A 17,270-nucleotide genomic window follows, 5' to 3' on the forward strand; every position below is an offset into this window, starting at 1 on the left:
GTATAAATATCCAGCATGATTTATTTTTGGCAGTGTTGTTTTTTGAGGGGGTTTTGAGCAGTGTGTATAATAATTATGATTTTGTACATTTGCATGGTTTTTGACTGCTGTCTGCTGATTAATGTCCTTCCACTACTCTACACAGGGATGACATACCTGAATGAAGATGCTCATGCCTGCTGAGGCGTTGACCTTTCTAATCTCGTTATCTGTGCTGTTCTGCCAGCATCTAAAGGGGATAGAGAGCTAATCTCTATGGGAACATTTGCTAATGCCGTTGCATAACATTTCATCTTCACAAAATCCAAGAGATCAACTTTACCTAGATAGCACATGGATGTCAGTTGCACAGGTGTATTATGTTAGACATGAAATCCGCATTCTGATCATATAAACTCTAAAAACAACTTATTTGTGCATATCTGTTTTATGGCCCCTTTTTTGATGTTTGAATTGATGTTAGCTGTATGAAAGGACTGGGGCAGACTCAGATTAAAGCAGGATTAGAGGTCATGGCATCATCTTAAGCTTTCGTTTCTTGGACATGAAAAGAGGCTGAAGATAAGCAAAGGTGAGGGGTGTGGCCAGAGATGCCCACACTGACTGAACACTTTACTAATCGTTGTGACGCTCCCCCTACCACGCTGCCTTGCATGTGATTTGCCATGAGTGTGTAGTCATCTGATTTAGAGGACTGAGAAGAGAGCGAGGCTATGACAACGCTGCTCTGAAGACATTTTTTAGGGTTCTGTACAGAAAAAATAACCCCCTTTTTTAATATCATTTGCAAGGGGCTCTGCAGCCATGGTTTGATGCAGAAACTTGGTAAGAAAATTTCTCATTGTAGTTATTTGTGTGTGTTACTGTTTTATTGCAACCATTTCACTACTAGGCTTCTAAAACAGTATAAAACATGTATTCGTTGCAGATTTAATTAATGTTTTACTTGAGCGATTTGGTTTCAGTGAAATAAGTGTCAAAACTTAATAGTGGTTCTTTTGGGGAAATTTATAGAGAATATCAGGAATCAAGTAAAAAACAACACCTTTGTCCCTCTAGTTTACTTCTATATGCTCCTCTGTACTGTAACTTACATAAGATGGACTGTTAATGACTCCACCACTATCTTCAGCCTGCTGCAGAAATGCCTGGAGGCCAGTACCAGGTGGCGAGCGCCAGGCTCCACCACAGCCTCTACAGCCTGACGGACAGCTCTGATGCTGGGCCTGAGGATGAGGAGACAGACAACCTCACTCCCCTGGAGAAGCTCACCAGAGATATGTGCAAGGACGAGCAGACCATCAAGGAGCTGATCATAGGGCGCAGAATTGGATTCTATATGGTCCGCGGGGAGATCGGCTACGGGACATTCTCCAGGGTCAAACTGGCTTTCCACGCTCTGACGAGAGGTAGATGGATATTCTGAATCTTCAAGATAATCTTCACTTATATTTTACCTTTGCTTCCTTTGCCTCTGTCTCAGACTCAACCCTATCAAAGCAGAGCTTGAATAGAGTGTGGATATGCAAGGTTTAAACTGGTTGCAGCCCTTTGTTGACAACACTTGAAAACCTTTTTTAAAGACTACACACGTCTGATGTTTGATGGGCCTGAAACTGAGAAAAAAAACACAGCTCATGCAATAATGAGCAATTTTATGCAACACAGTTTCCAAATTTAAACTCATCTATAAAGCTTCCAATGCACCAGATGCTGATTAGTTGCTCAGTTAAAAGGAGAAATTACTGAAATACAGCAGCAGAACAGCTGCAACCTGATTCCAAACCTGATGTGTTGAGTCGTTTCAGGACAGGTGGCAGAAATCTGACCTGAAAAGATCCAATTATTCACATAGCTTGAGATAGCTTCTCTTTGAATGTGTTGCAAAACAGTCCACCACAAACACATTCAACATACAGCAAAGTTAAGCTGAGGAGATTTTCACATTTGCAAAGCACAAACAGATTGTATCATTATAAATACCTTCAACATTTAAGCACAAATCCAATGACTTAAAACTGCTAATGGTGGTTGAACCACTAGAACCACAAGAACTGCTAGAGAAAACAGGTTACTGCAAAATTGCTGCCTTTCAAATGGCCAGGTCTGTGACCACTCGCAGTTAGTTGCCATCTTCAAAGCAACTTGCAATGGGAAGCAGTAAGAAGGAAGGGCAATGGGAATGAAACAATCAGTCCCCTGTCGATTGGGAATTGAATGGGGTCAAACTGACAATTACATGTAATTTTGTTTGTGATAATACAACATTTAACTGTGAAAATCTGTTGCCGTCTTCATCCACAGAAATTCATATGAATTATTTTGATTCTAGCCAGAATCTCGTAGATTTGAAACAGAAATTTAGATATTTAAACTGCTAAATGGCATAAGTGCTTGGAAAGACCTGCTTTTACATAGGAATATAACCAGAATACAACCAGCTGACAAACAGTTGAGAAAAGTCTGCTATTGCAAAGAGACATGTCGCAGCTGAGTTGCACTTATTGCCTAAGACCGACTCATATTGGTTGAAACATGTTAGCATTTTTTTATAAATTAGATGGCAGTTATTTGCAAACAGTTGCCAATCTGTCTGAGACTGATTGCCATTTGTGTTGGTCTGCAAATGTTCAAAGACAGGTTGCCTTCCACTATGCACCTGGTTAAACTTTTTCTATTCCAAGGAGTCAAGTCTGAAAAGCAGCTGATATCTGGTGGTTCATCTGGATAAATTAATTAAGAGGACCAATCAACTGCAGCTGATTATATATTATATAATATAAACATGCTGTTCTGGTGATGCCAGTCCTTTTTCATCTTATCCTGCTTTAAGCTAAACAATTTCAAACATTGGGATTTCAGGTTTACCTTCAGCAAGCTAACCCTTTATTAACTTTTTGATCATTACTTAATAATTAACACCATATGTTATAAATTTAATAAAAGAATTCTGCTCGCAGTCACTTCTTTAGTTAAAGACATTTTTTTTCCGATTCATTTAACTACTCTCTCCATGTATCTCCATGCAATGCAAAAGCACTCCGGTTTCTGTGTAAGCTTTCAGTTTCTGTTCGACTTTCAGCCTCTGATGTCATGGACACCTTCTCTGGAGTTATGTTACCATGACACGATCATTCTGTCCAATCTTTCACAGACAAAGTGGCTCTGAAGATCCTGGATAGGACGAGGCTGGATGCTGAAGCCCAGCGTCTTCTCTCCAGGGAGATCAGCAGCATGGAGGCCCTGCACCACTCAAATGTGATCCGTTTGTATGAGGTCGTGGAAACGCCGAGACGCCTCCACCTGGTGCTGGAGTATGCAGGAGGAGGAGACCTCCACAGCAGGATATGCAGCGAGGGAAAATTGTCAGACAATGCCAGCAAGATCACCTTCGCCCAGATCCTCTCTGCCATCAAACATATGGTCAGTGATGTTGAAAGCTTTCAGAGCAAGATGCTGCTTGTGTTTCCCATCATGCAGTTTAGTTATGTGCTCAGTGAAGTCACACCTTCTCACATGTGAGACACACACAAGATGTCATCTGCTTCAGATGTGTCATGGCTGCTGGCAGTCCTCTGTTTGGTTTGAAGGTGAGGGAGCTGCCTGGGTAGAGCGTGCAGGAGGCAGGACACATGACAGACGCTGGCTCACTGTGAATAAGCCAGATTATAACCTGCCCTGTTCACACAGGAACGCAAACTGGATTTTTACTGAGAAGCTGGCAGGTCAAAGATCAGCTAACAGTTAATCCCACCATGTCTGACACAGAGCTGTTATAATTTTACCCATTTTAAAAAATTATTTGAAATTTTATCTTTTCTTTTATTTGGTAAATTTCTAGTGTGAGTTTGCTTGTTTTGGTTCATTTTCATCAGCTTCACGGTTCATTTTAGTTTATCATTATGCATTTATTATATTAGGTATTTTAATAAAAACATAACCCCTCATGACATGTATGTATTGTAAGATGTTTTTGGTGTTTTTCCTGACTGGAAAAACACCAAAAACATCTTGATGTGTTTACATACATCAGCACACTAACAAAGGTTAAAAGTCAGGACATTCACCAGGGAAAAACCAGAATGACACAACAAAGACCTGATGACAAAGTCAGGGCTTAAATACACACACGAGGTGGGTAATTATAGATAAAGAACAGGGCTGGAAAAATAAAGAGAGGTGGACAGAATCAAACTAATGACATAAAGAGGAATCAAAACTAAACACACAGGAGACAAGAGACTAGCAAAATAAAACAGGAAGTAACCAAACAAAGGAACATCTGACATTGCCAGGAAACTGGAAACCATCCGGGGGATAACTGTAAAGAACGCAAAAAACTGAAAGAACTACAACAAAGAGTCTAAAGCCAGAAGCACTGGGTCAAATATCCAGGATCATGACAGTGGCATCAAGTCTGTGCTACCTTACATGAGGAAATGTACTGTTATTTTTGGCCATGAAATACTCGATGCACTTTATGCTTCAGTAAATAAAATCCTGCTTAATATTTTTATTTCAGTCTTGGTGATTTTCTTTTAGGGAAAGAATAAAACCTCTTTGGCAAGTCCCAATTTTTTTTCTCTGCAGGAAAATCCTGATGAAGACCTGATGAAGATCCAATATATATCTCATATTTATTCATAAAAGGGTTCTTTCCTTATCTTATTGTATAAGATATTATTTTAGTGACTCACACTCAACTCTTATAGTCAGGTTGCATTAGAAGAATGAAAATAGGGTCCGTTAGATGAAATCTTGGAATGGAGAATGGAGACATACATCAAAAACATGCAAAAACATGATTATAAACAAGCCTTTGTGCTGACCCAGTTATCTAAACCATTGGAGTGAATATTTTAATTTTCACTTTAGATTTTTTTCAGGGTGATTGTGGGTTTAGCTGTAACCTGGGCAGCTTAGGTGCAGGTCTGCTCAGAGCACTTTTTTGTGTTCCAAAACAATGTTAAAGTTGTGCGGTCACTGAACTGGTCACCATTAAAATTATAATTCATTACAGCCATCCAGCTGTACATCTAAATTCCCAAAAGCCTTTTAACAGATGCAACTTTAATAGTGAAAGTCTAACCTCACATTTACTTTACAGTTTGAAATTCCAACCTTCTCTTTATGTTTTGCTCTGCAGCACAGCATCAACATCATCCACCGGGACCTGAAAGCAGAGAATGTCCTGTTCACCATCGACGGCTGCGTGAAGGTGGCTGACTTTGGATTCAGCACGCAGATGTCAAACTGCAACAATGCCCTGGACACCTTCTGTGGCTCGCCGCCCTACGCAGCCCCAGAGCTCTTCAGGGATGAGTCCTACCTGGGGCCTCCGGTAGATGTTTGGGCAATGGGAGTCCTGCTTTTCTTCATGGTGACCGGCACCATGCCGTTCCGTGCCGAAACCATGGGCAAGCTGCGGCGCTGCGTCATTGAAGGCAATTACACCATCCCCCCCTGGGTGCCAGGACCCTGTCAGAGGCTCATAAAAGGCATCTTGAAGCTGGTCCCCAGTGAACGATATGCTATCGACCAGATGCTGGGTTGTGATTGGCTCTTACCTGTGGAGTTCCCCTGGCCGTTTCTCCCTTCCGACTCAATGACCACCCTGCGGAGCCTGATGGTCTCGGAGAACACCAGCCTGGAAGAGGAAGTGGAGGAGGTCAGAAGCTCGCTGGAGAAGCTTGGCTTTACCGCAGAGCACCTGCAAAACAATCCGCTGAAAGACAGCCGGAGTCCTGTCACCGGGGTCTACCGCATCCTGCTTCACCAGGCCCAGAAGAAGAAGGGCTGCGACTCTCCCCCAGTAGTCCGAGGGATGGTGAGAGACCCCAAGAGGGAGGGGCTCCGGGCCTACAGGGGCCTCAGGCACACCTCCAAGTTATGTGTGCTTTCATAATAAAGCACTGCTTTTGCACAGACTTATTTTATACCAACTTGCAACAAACAGGAACATTTTTAAATGACTTGTAGCTTTTACAGTTTTTAGCTTTTGATAAATTTGTTTCACTCCTCCTAATGCAACTCAGGTGTCAACCTGCAGCAATGCCCCAGTCACCTTCTGCACTGTTTGGAATACCCTAAATGTTAAATAAACATGGAAGTGCCTAATGAAATTAAACAAAGGTAGTAATCAATGAAGGAATGTGTGTTTTCATTCATTTATTATTACTTTTTAGCAATATTTAAACACATAAAATATTTTTTTTCTAAAGCCCAACAGACAATATAAAAGCTGTAAAAAGAGAGAGAGAATGGGACGTACATTAAATGAGAGACAACGCTTATGCCCTGTTCACGAAAGTGTAACTAAAGTAAGGAGCGGTGCCTGATGCAGATTTCATTTTAAAGGCAGAGCAGGTGGTTCTGCTGCTGCACCCAAACACAGCTGATCTCCTGTCTTTGTGCTGTGTTTACCAAAGTTTCACCAAGTGCCTGCCAGTAAATAATAGTCCCGACAGCAGCTGGCAGGATACCATAGATAGTCAGGACCCCCACCCTCTCTTCTCCCCAAAACCGGCCCAAACCAGCCAGACCTCACTCAGCACTGTACTGACTAACCCCTCCGACTCCTCCCAGCCCTGCCCTGTCCGACCCCAACCTGCAGGAAGCAGCAGATGGCGCGGCGTGGCCAGGGAAGACATCTGCGGGCTAAACAATAGGCACTCTGTTCGGACCGCTGGAGCTGACAGGCCGGGAGCCCCGCTATTGTGCTCTGCGCCATACATATGCAGATGAAGTCTGGAGGAGGAGGGCCTGAATGTGTTTGCCCCCTCCTCCCTCAGATGTCAGGCCGTATCGTCTCTCCACCCAAAGGGAGCTTAAAGCTTGTGTTAGTTTCAGCCCTCCTCCCTCTAAACACCCCGAAAAAGCACAAAAAACAGAGTTTTGCAACTGCAAGTGAAAACACAACGCAAAATTCATCTTTCAAGTTTTATTGAGTATTTTCCACTTACAGCTTCCAATAATGTTTGAAACAGCTGATAAGTTAACACCAAGTTAGTTTCCAGCATTGCCTCAAAAAGATCAAACACATTAAGTCAAATTTTATTTTATTTTTGTTTTCACTACAGGCTACATAGTAAAATATTTATAGGATAAGCTAACAAATTCTCATGACGTTAAGTTAATTGAGCGATTTTCTAAAGTGAAACCTTTAGAATATAGACATTTTGTTGTTTTCTATATATGTTTTAGAATATTTTGTCATTGTTAAATTTCTAAAGTGAAACCTTTAGAGAATTAAGACAATTCTGGAAAGTGGGAAACATTTCCGCTGACTGCAACTGATGTCATGTTGCTCAGCGAAGAGGACATCCTTAAAAAGTCCCTTTCTAAGAAGGCCTCTCTCTCAGCACCGCTTCTTCTCCTGCTGCGCGTGCTTCAACGTGCGACATTTGCTCTGTGGAACCACAGGACGCAGAAATCGCTTCTCCTTCCTCTCCAAACCTCATCCGCACAAAGAATGAGGGTCGATGCGTCGCTCTTGTGGCATGCCCGACCTCATTCACATAAAGAATGAGAGTCATCTTGGCATGGACGGGACAAGAGGCGACGGTTCACGGGGGCCCCTCGGGCCGGCGCCGTGCTGCCTGGACGGGAATCCTCCTCAGGAGTATCCAGAGATGAGCAGAAACAGGGTCATCCTGTCCATCAGGATGAGTATTTCCAGATAAGAAGCTTTGCAGCATCTGAGCGAGTGAGGAGCAGGTCCCAGATCAGCGCTCGGGGAGGCTGATCTCAGGAACCCAGTCGTTCAGATGCCTGCTCTCCTCACAGAACAGGTGCAGCTTCTCCAGAGCGGGGTCCTCCCAAGACCCGTCAGCCGGGTTCTGATCAAACAGGAAGAGGAAAGCAGATTTAGTCGCACGTTTCTTTTCAGAAAGCACAAAAAAATAAAAACAAAAAATCAGCCTTGAAATTCTTCACAGTGCTGCTACTGAGCTCTACATACCGTGATGAGGACGCAGTGCGCATCTTCAAACTGTTCCGCCTTGTCCCCAACAATCTCCACTAGACGCTGCATGTCGCTCACTCTGACGATGCTGATGTCGTTGTCGAAGCAGAAGGACTGGATGAGGGTGAAGTGGATCTGGAGGGCGATGTCACACTCAAACTCCTCATCCATGGCCAGGACGCAGAAAGACACACTGTCCGGGTCTCTGTGGGGACATTAAAGAACAAAATCCATGAGATTCTACCCACAACTGAATAAATCAGCGTTTAAATGAGTTTACACGTAGTAAACTTTATCTTTCCAGCAGTCTCATACTTACAGGTTCATAACTTTTGCGCACTCGTAGACACCAACGGTGAGGGAGTCGTTGTCTATGGCGGTCACCAGGACCTCCTCGAGGGCAGTGCCGGCGCACTGAGCACGCTCGGTGGGTTTCTGGATCAGGACCTCCTCAAAAGTCATGATGAAGGCTGTGAGGATATTCCGCTGTGGAAAAGCTCGAGAAAGTCTGAAGAGTAAATCCGCAGAGAGAGCAGAGTGCTTTCACAGCCGCGGTCACTCTCTTTTATACCCTGCAGCTCGTGCGGCGCAGTGAAAGCTCTGTGCCCTGATTGGCTAAAGCTGAATGGTGTATTGGTATGATAATGCTATTGTCACACTCCGGCTCGTGGCAGATTGATGGGGGTCATCGAGCCACTCACACCCCCGGCTGCACGCACGCAGCAGCTTGCCCTGCAAGCTAAAAATTGCTTAATTATATTACAGAAAGCGTTTGATTACTCTGCAGCACTTTAGTGCAACGCACTCAAAACACAGCATATGATTCAAGTTGCAGTGACACATCGTGCACCTGTCTTTTTACATGTACTCATAATAAACTACAAACTGAAGTAAAATGCGCATATAGCTACTCGGAAATCTTTGCAAAGGTTACTTATGGACACTTTTAGCCCCACAAACGTCTTTGTGAACTTTACTAAAACATTTTTTGAACTCAGACAAACTTCTAATGTCTTTTCCTTCATTTTATACTTTTCTGATAGAATCTAAGTAGCAGAATGGCGAAAGTGTGAAGCTCCCCTCCTCCCTCTCAGCAGCAGAGAAAGGGCAGGTGGAAGATGCCATCTGTGGAGTACAGGCTGGCCATAAAACTGCCCCATTGTAAGCACAGAAGCTCCTCTATTGTCACGGTCTTCTATACAAATGCAAATCATCAGCGCGTGCCAGAACGCAGTGCGTGCTGCACAATCTGCAGTGTTGGCCCACGCGAACCACGTGGCCATCAGCTGGCCCCCAAATCCTTCCTTCCTCGGGTTTTATTTATTTACTCTGGGGAGTTCAGGAGCCACGCGAGTTACGCAGAAATAGCTTTAAAAGTTATTTTCCTTGGAATTTGGCCCATAGTTCCACTAAATGCTTTCATTTGCGATTTAAGTGGTCCCGACAAACTTTTACGCAGGACTCCATTTCACCTGCTCCACGCGTTGGGCACTTTCAATGTAACATATTGTCATTATTTGGTAATTTTTAGTATCCAGTTCAAGTAACCTGACCTGTGTCTGGTTTTATTATTATCCACAACTTCTTTTCACTCCGAAACTTTTACGCACGATCCTGCCTCATTCGGTTCACTTCTAGTGCCGTTTCTCTTCTCTTATTTGGTGCCATTTCATCTGCATAATAATCCAAAACACATCTTGCATCAGGTCAGACCTGTTGCCATTGCTGCGTAAATTGCGCAGGGGGTTGGAGGTGCAGACACAGGTCGGTGGTGATTGATTCAGCACTATTGTTCTATGGAAGGCACAGTGGCAGATGGAGAACTGTCGCTATGAGGGGACCCCCTCCTCCAAGCCCCCCTTCTCCAAGCCCCCATTCTCGTTCTCCTAAACCTAGGTCATCTTCGACCCCAGGGCTTTTTTTTTTTTTTTGTCTTTTGTCGACATGTCTCAACATTCGCAAGTCTGTTGTCTGAGTTTTGATTAAGTTAGAATACCAAAGATGAGACTTCACAGTCTAAACTTGCAAAATGTAAAAGGCTATCTCCCCAAACAAGTAGAGGCAAATAAAAATCACTCTCAGTTTGAGCTGTAATCAGACGAGAATGCCCCAAGTGTTTCGTTTAACAACAAAATGCTTATCTTTGCATTATTGCAAACAGGGTCATTTATTTGTTTTTACTTCAGTCCTCATCTGCGCGTCATCTGGCCCAAAGTTTGATTTGGATCTAGCTGATACAAAATAAAACACACATCTACTTTTAGGAAGGATAAGCTCTTATCACCACAGGCCAGGCGCGTGCAAATCGATACCAACCCATTGTTGGTGAAGCACATCTGCCAGATGGTGGACTCTCCGGCAGTGCGCGACAGGTGCTGGTGTTCAAAGCTCTTTACTGGTGACCTGCGGCGACTCAACAGAGCCCACCCTCTGCGTTATAAAGGGAAATGTCCAAAGGTGGCAGATAATTCAGAGGTTTGCAGAAATGTGTTTTTAGTGTTTGCAGAGATGACTTAAGCTCTGTGAATAAAAACAAAATATTTGTATATATTTTTGCACTGATAAAATACGTTTTTGAGTTAGAGAGCGATACACATTACATAACAATCATATTTAGCGTAGATCCACGCAGTCTGTCTACAATTCTGCGTTTTAAACACAACTTACAAAAATAATCTTTGCAGGAGTAGAACATGTGTCTATTACGCCCAGCAGGTGCTGCGTGACTTCTTTTGTTCACCCTCACTTTACCTTCCCCCTGGGACAGATGGTATCTGCCGGTTACTATGGAGAGTGATGCAGAGTAGAGAGATAAAGCACGCAGGCATCTCCAGATGCCACGCGCCAGTCTTTACACATGCAAAGCAGCGGCCCGTGCCATTTCTTAATCTACAACAAACAGTTCATGCTGTGAAGCTGGTCACGACGTCTAAAAGTCTGCCTGACAGTCAGTACAGTTAGAAGGGTGGATAGATCTGATTATTTTGACATCAAACATTGCTGAATACCCTGCATTGATGCTGTTTTTAAGAAAGTTTCTGCTTATTCTTCCAGAAAATTTTCTACGACGTCTTAAAAGGGCCCTGTCCGACGGTGTTCCAATAGTGTTTTAGCTGTTCTGACCACAGCATTAATAACAATTTGGACATTTCTCGCCTATTTACAAATATACATTGTGCATATTTCATAAATTTTTATATCTTTGCATTTTTACACCAGCTGCGGTTTCAGTTAGGAATAAAATATTTAGCTTTTAAAAAACTTCAAAAAGTGGTGAAAGCATGAAAATATCTTACAAGTCTCGAATAGATTTACTGAAGCATTTGTGTACACAAGACTTTATCTGACTAGCTTATTAAATCAAACTTTTATTTATACAGAAAAATATAATGTCATCATTTGAAAACAAACCAGTTCAACATCTAATGCTCTGTCTTCAGATTTTAAAAATCCATCTTTAGATCGATTTTTAACAGCAGACCAAACCAATCAGCCACTGCCACCCATTCATTTCCACAAAAGGTTAAACTAAAACAGCAAGTCTTTCTCTGTGATTTCAGCTCATTTTAATAATCTTTATAAGCTTGCTTAGATCTGATCTGAAGTTAACTTTGACATGATGAATGGTGTTAGGATTCTAACCTTGCAGGAAAGCTTTATTCAGAGCCCAAACTCTGTGGATGAATGGAGTAATACATTTTAAATGGCAAATATGAAATGATATGGATGACATAACTGGATCAAAAGGATGTAGACTTCTTACTGTTTTCACTGGAGCTTTTTATTGCACTGATCCAGGCAGACATCAATTCGCACAAAACAGCAACAGTTACATGGAGAACCTCAAGAATGCAAGAATGCAGGAGTTTTGACCAAAGTTACTACTAATGCTCTGTTACTCTTGATGTAATCGAAGATCACTCCAAGTTTTATTAAAACTAGCTGATTGCACAAGAAAGAGCAAGTTTGAAACAGATAGATTTGAAAAGTCTGAAATGAACCTGACAAACACTTTGTTGATGTTCGGTGAGATGCCACAAACACCGGTAAATTTAACTCCATGCAAATGAATGCAAATGACTGGGTGCATTAAAACAAGCCCCCCTAAAGCACAATATTATGATTTGGAAAGCGTGCAGTTGCATTGAGAAATACTTTAGATTTAAATATCCTTTGGCTTCATCGTTTAAGCATTTCAGTGGTGTTATCAGTCGCTTCTTAATCTTGCAAAACTTTGAGGACTTTCACAATAGTAGTCTGGTCTTGCTGTGTGGTTTCATTATTCTTGTAAGCTGAAATAAGCACTTAAAGGTCAGGCTTTCTACATTTGATCCTTTCAAATGAAGCTGCCCCCAACTTTCTAAGACTTTTCTATGGGCACGCGTGCCTGAGGGTGGGATGGGGGCTGCTGGCCTCTTGTTACCATTGTGCTGCAATCAGCCAATGAAAGAGTCAGCACGTGCTGGGTCTGCAGTATAAATGTTGGCAATCTCCTGGAAGCAGCACAAACAGCCTTTTCTGGACTTTCTGATACTGCTTCAGCTGAACTGTGAGATACAAACTAACCATGCAGTCTCCTGGAAAATCTCTGAAGGAAGCTCTGCTGTGTGCTCAGAGCGAGGAGCGACTCACTGTTGGAGTCTATGAGAGCGCCAAAATTATGACTGAGTAAGTAAACTTCATGTGACCTTAGCATCTTCTCTTAAGATTAGGGTTAATAAACACTGAACAGCAGCGCTTAACAGGATGATTTTTGTTTGCCTACAGAGACCCGGACAGTGTGTCTTTCTGCGTCCTGGCCATGGATGAGGAGTTTGAGTGTGACATCGCCCTCCAGATCCACTTCACCCTCATCCAGTCCTTCTGCTTCGACAACGACATCAGCATCGTCAGAGTGAGCGACATGCAGCGTCTGGTGGAGATTGTTGGGGACAAGGCGGAACAGTTTGAAGATGCGCACTGCGTCCTCATCACGGTATGTAGAGCTCAGTAGCAGCACTGTGAAGAATTTCAAGGCTGATTTTTTATTTTTATTTTTTTGTGCTTTCTGAAAAGAAACGTGCGACTAAATCTGCTTTCCTCTTCCTGTTTGATCAGAACCCGGCTGACGGGTCTTGGGAGGACCCCGCTCTGGAGAAGCTGCACCTGTTCTGTGAGGAGAGCAGGCATCTGAACGACTGGGTTCCTGAGATCAGCCTCCCCGAGCGCTGATCTGGGACCTGCTCCTCACTCGCTCAGATGCTGCAAAGCTTCTTATCTGGAAATACTCATCCTGATGGACAGGATGACCCTGTTTCTGCTCATCCCTGGATGCTCCTGAGGAGGATTCCCGTCCAGGCAGCACGGCGCCGGCCCGAGGGGCCCCCGTGAACCGTCGCCTCTTGTCCCGTCCATGCCAAGATGACTCTCATTCTTTATGTGAATGAGGTCGGGCATGCCACAAGAGCGACGCATCGACCCTCATTCTTTGTGCGGATGAGGTTTGGAGAGGAAGGAGAAGCGATTTCTGCGTCCTGTGGTTCCACAGAGCAAATGTCGCACGTTGAAGCACGCGCAGCAGGAGAAGAAGCGGTGCTGAGAGAGAGGCCTTCTTAGAAAGGGACTTTTTAAGGATGTCCTCTTCGCTGAGCAACATGACATCAGTTGCAGTCAGCGGAAATGTTTCCCACTTTCCAGAATTGTCTTAATTCTCTAAAGGTTTCACTTTAGAAATTTAACAATGACAAAAAAAAAAAAGATTCAGAAAAAAATCATCTAAGGTTTTCACTTTGGATATTTAATACTGAATTTAAAAAAAGGTTTAAATAAAAAAAAAGATCTGACTTTAAATCTTGAAGTGTGAAACAAAAACTCTTTCAATTTAACTTCATGAAAAACGAAACTATTTGTGAATTCTTGCATATTTTTTCACATGAAAAGTTACAAATAAAACATTTGAAAATTCTACTTTGCTTATTCACTATTCTTTAATTTTTTGTCTCAGTTGTCTGAAGTAGAAACACAGTAACACTTGGATTTTTTTTCCCGTGGCAACATTTTGAGCTCCTTTTAGGGAGTTTTACTTTTACTGGAATCACTCAGCAAGGTCTGCAGCTCCTGAGTGAAATGGGAATAAAGTTAAGAAAACCAAGTATATAACAATGTAATTGCACAGCTCAGATTATTGTTATCGGACTCATTTCTTTATAGCAGTAAAGGATTAGGAGGGGTTACGAGATGGATAAAAAACAATAAAGTGGGAAAAATAGATGCATAATGGTAAACCTCTAAAAAGTTTCATAGTCAGATGAAAAACAGCTAAGACCAATCCATTTACTTCTCTAGAGGAGGTGAGGTGATTTTAACGTTACCTGGCATGGCCAGAGATTTAAATCTGCTGTTTTCATTCCTTCTACAGTAATGATTACAGATCAAATTAAGTTTGTCTCTGTGAGCCTGCAGCTTCTCCTGTACTTCAAATGCCAAAATATGTTTTTTCTTTTAGTGTGAAATTCCTACGACCGCTGCTATCAGGTGACCCTCTAATCTCAAAAATTGATTTAAAAAGTATTTTTTGTATATATTGTTTATCACGCTTTTTCAAGTTGGTACATTAAAAACCTAGTGGATTAGCTATTAGCAGCTTGTGTTTTAATACTATAGCCAGAGAGGCCGACTTTGACCTATGAAGGAAAACTTTCAGTTTGTGATATTCAAGTTTGTTTTGCTTCCTGTTAAATTATTACAAAGTCCTGTTGATGATGAACCTAAACTCGAGTTAAATGTGACCAAATAATGAGTGCAGTCTATAGACGGGCAAATAACATCTGCATCTATCTCAAAAACTGATGACTTTGACAACATAAACATATTTGACACCTTTAACTTAGTTATATATCCCCCTTTTCAACAGAAGTGAACTATTTTTTAAAAGACTTCACAGACAGAGGTGGAGTGGTAAATTGTTCCAGAGCCTTGGCGCCACAGACCAAAAGGCTCTGTTTGCCTTAAAGGCTTCAGTCTTCTACAAAGGACAACAAACAGATTTTGAGCTTTTGAATGAAGACACTGAGCAGCACTGTGTCTAATGTGTCTAACAAGAAGTTGAGATAAATAGTCTGAATCATTTTCATGTACATAAGTGTGCTGGATGCAGTTTTAAAACATACTCTTAAATCAACCCGGAGCGAGTGTAAAGAGAATAAAGTCGGGGTAATATGCAAATTTGTAAAACTCGGTTCAGACTGGAGGCCTCAGATGACTCTGTGTTAGAGTTTGTATTGTTGATTGTCATTTATGCTTAGAAACATTTACTCACACACACACACACACACACACACACACACACACACACACACACACACACACAGGCAAGGTACTCTTTGTTTGTATGTAGACGTCATATGTTAATGAACCTATGCATATTCATGTAACCTCAATAAAAGGACAGTGGTACGGGAGAACGGACGAGAGCAACTGGGGCCAAGCAAGGAACGGCGTTTGTCCGGTTCTCTCCCGTGCACGAGTACCATGAAGAAGCTTGCCTATTTGTGTCTTGCTTTGCGGTGTAATTATATTGTCTTCAACGTTCCAGCGAATAGGTTTATGCTACAAACCTATCACTCTGCTTCTCTGTTGTCTTTAAGCAAGGACCCGTCCCATCCTGGCAACAAACTGTTCCAACTTCTGCAATCTGATAGAAGGTTCCACATCTTCCGGGCAAGGACAGAGAGACTCAAGAGTAGCTTCTATCCCCAAGCCATCCGTGCCCTAAACACACACACCCGCCCTCTCACATCATCTATAATTGACTGAGACAGGACTCTTCCAGACACTAAACCAAGGCACAATGTACATTTCAATTCCTTTAATTTTAAATATGTTTATATTGTCTATCCTGTAAAATAGTCAGATGTCTATTCATATTAATGTACAGAATTCACCTGCTTGCTGCTACTACTGCACATTCACCCAATGTATATACTACATATATATATATATATATATATATATATATATATATAATGTTTTTCCTCTACACCCCCCCCCCCCACCCCCCCAATTTTTTTGCACATGTCGAGGAGCGTGCTACCCCCCCCCAATTTTTTTGCACATGTCGAGGAGCGTGTCAGGCTACATTTCACTGTGTGTTATACTTGTATAACTATGCATGTGACAAATAAAGAACCTTGAACCTTGAACCTTGAGCAAGATGATGAAAATGTGTTTTGCACGTCATTTTCACACATACACTGCTAATTTATTGGTTAAAAACTCTGTGTAAAGTTAGATTGAGCAGATATGGAAGTACATGGTTAACTGTCTGGAGCATTTCGTGCTAGGAAATGCTCATTCAGGCAGCACTCCCAGCCTAATCCATCAAGCTTTTCTGATCTGATTCTTTCCAAACTGTTTAAAGTTTAGTCTCCTCATTTAATTGATGGCCAGTTTATGCAGAGGTAAGTTTATGTTTGAAAGAAAAAGGGTGTTTATAAAACTTTGCAGTGACTGAACCGATGACATTTTCTGAGGCTAGCTCATTTAGTATTGCCAACTCCAAACATTTTAAATTATTTCACTCTTGTCAGCATGCTAACTGTACTTTGTACCCTGTACCCTTCTTTAAAAACACCCCCCGCCCAATAAAACTCAGCTACACAGAGGTTGCATGGAGGTTAATGGAGGTGATCTTCTGCTCCTGGCACATGCTACTTTTTTCTTCTCATTCTCAAATTTACAATTCAGAACCTTTAAGAAGCTTTTGTGTGCTTGAATTCAGATTTTAAAGGCGCTCTGACCTGCATGTTGCCTGCAGTGTGAACTATTGTGGCGTCAACAGCTGCTGCAGGCCCCCCATGCCCCAAATGACATACACAAACACACACACAGACACCCATGATTGCTACTTAAGTCTTTACTCTTTCTGCTGATCTGCTTTCTAATGTGATGTTTTAAAAGATTGAAAAATTAAACCAAAGAAGAAGAAAAGTGGTTGATCTAAATCAGTTACACCCTAAGTAGCTTCATCAGTCTGTGTTGCACTCTGGTGTGTGCACGTACGCACACCCAGCAGCCCTTTGTGACACAAAAAAAGAGGAAGAAAAAAGGGCCAGGCCAGCTGAAACGTAATCAGCCCTTTAAATTTCCACAGCAACCAACCCAACACTCACTCCATCTGCTGTCCAATTTAATGACAGAGAGAGAAAGGGAGAGAGGAGGAGGAGGTGGCCCTGTGCCTGGCACAAGTCTGCTGCCATTCATCCATTCAAAGCCAAATCCTGACTAACAACAACATCCCCCGGCCGAGCAGTCAGCAGAAACACATCTG

The 17,270-nt window shown here is 42.3% G+C and overlaps 4 protein-coding genes across 4 annotated transcripts in view; 3 read left to right on the top strand and 1 right to left on the bottom strand.

Annotated features, from left to right (window-relative positions):
* LOC147325565 (regulator of G protein signaling 7-binding protein B-like) overlaps window positions 1-17,270 on the top strand; it is a 267,021-nt gene that overhangs the window by 97,032 nt on the left and 152,719 nt on the right. The window lies entirely within an intron of this gene.
* nim1kb (NIM1 serine/threonine protein kinase) lies at window positions 597-6,143 on the top strand. The gene is made up of 4 exons (XM_086300127.1): window positions 597-825; window positions 1,133-1,409; window positions 3,155-3,423; window positions 5,147-6,143. Exons 2-4 carry the CDS (start codon window positions 1,145-1,147, stop codon window positions 5,903-5,905), a joined length of 1,293 nt encoding a protein of 430 aa, XP_086156253.1. The 5' UTR covers window positions 597-825; window positions 1,133-1,144; the 3' UTR covers window positions 5,906-6,143.
* LOC147325572 (growth arrest and DNA damage-inducible protein GADD45 gamma-like) lies at window positions 6,926-8,486 on the bottom strand. The gene is made up of 3 exons (XM_086300131.1): window positions 8,283-8,486; window positions 7,961-8,168; window positions 6,926-7,838 (listed from the first exon to the last, which is right to left on the bottom strand). The coding sequence occupies exons 1-3, from the start codon at window positions 8,423-8,425 to the stop codon at window positions 7,725-7,727; spliced, it is 465 nt and encodes a 154-aa protein (XP_086156257.1). The 5' UTR covers window positions 8,426-8,486; the 3' UTR covers window positions 6,926-7,724.
* LOC147325573 (growth arrest and DNA damage-inducible protein GADD45 gamma-like) lies at window positions 12,490-13,794 on the top strand. Its single transcript, XM_086300132.1, has 3 exons — window positions 12,490-12,631; window positions 12,731-12,938; window positions 13,061-13,794. The coding sequence occupies exons 1-3, from the start codon at window positions 12,531-12,533 to the stop codon at window positions 13,172-13,174; spliced, it is 423 nt and encodes a 140-aa protein (XP_086156258.1). The 5' UTR covers window positions 12,490-12,530; the 3' UTR covers window positions 13,175-13,794.

The sequence above is a fragment of the Aulonocara sp. 'chitande type north' Nkhata Bay genome, linkage group LG7 (genome assembly GCF_057382095.1).
Source record: "Aulonocara sp. 'chitande type north' Nkhata Bay isolate Kocher_YH1m ecotype deep benthic linkage group LG7, A_spYH_male_GT1.1, whole genome shotgun sequence".
Lineage (NCBI taxonomy): Eukaryota > Metazoa > Chordata > Actinopteri > Cichliformes > Cichlidae > Aulonocara > Aulonocara sp. 'chitande type north' Nkhata Bay.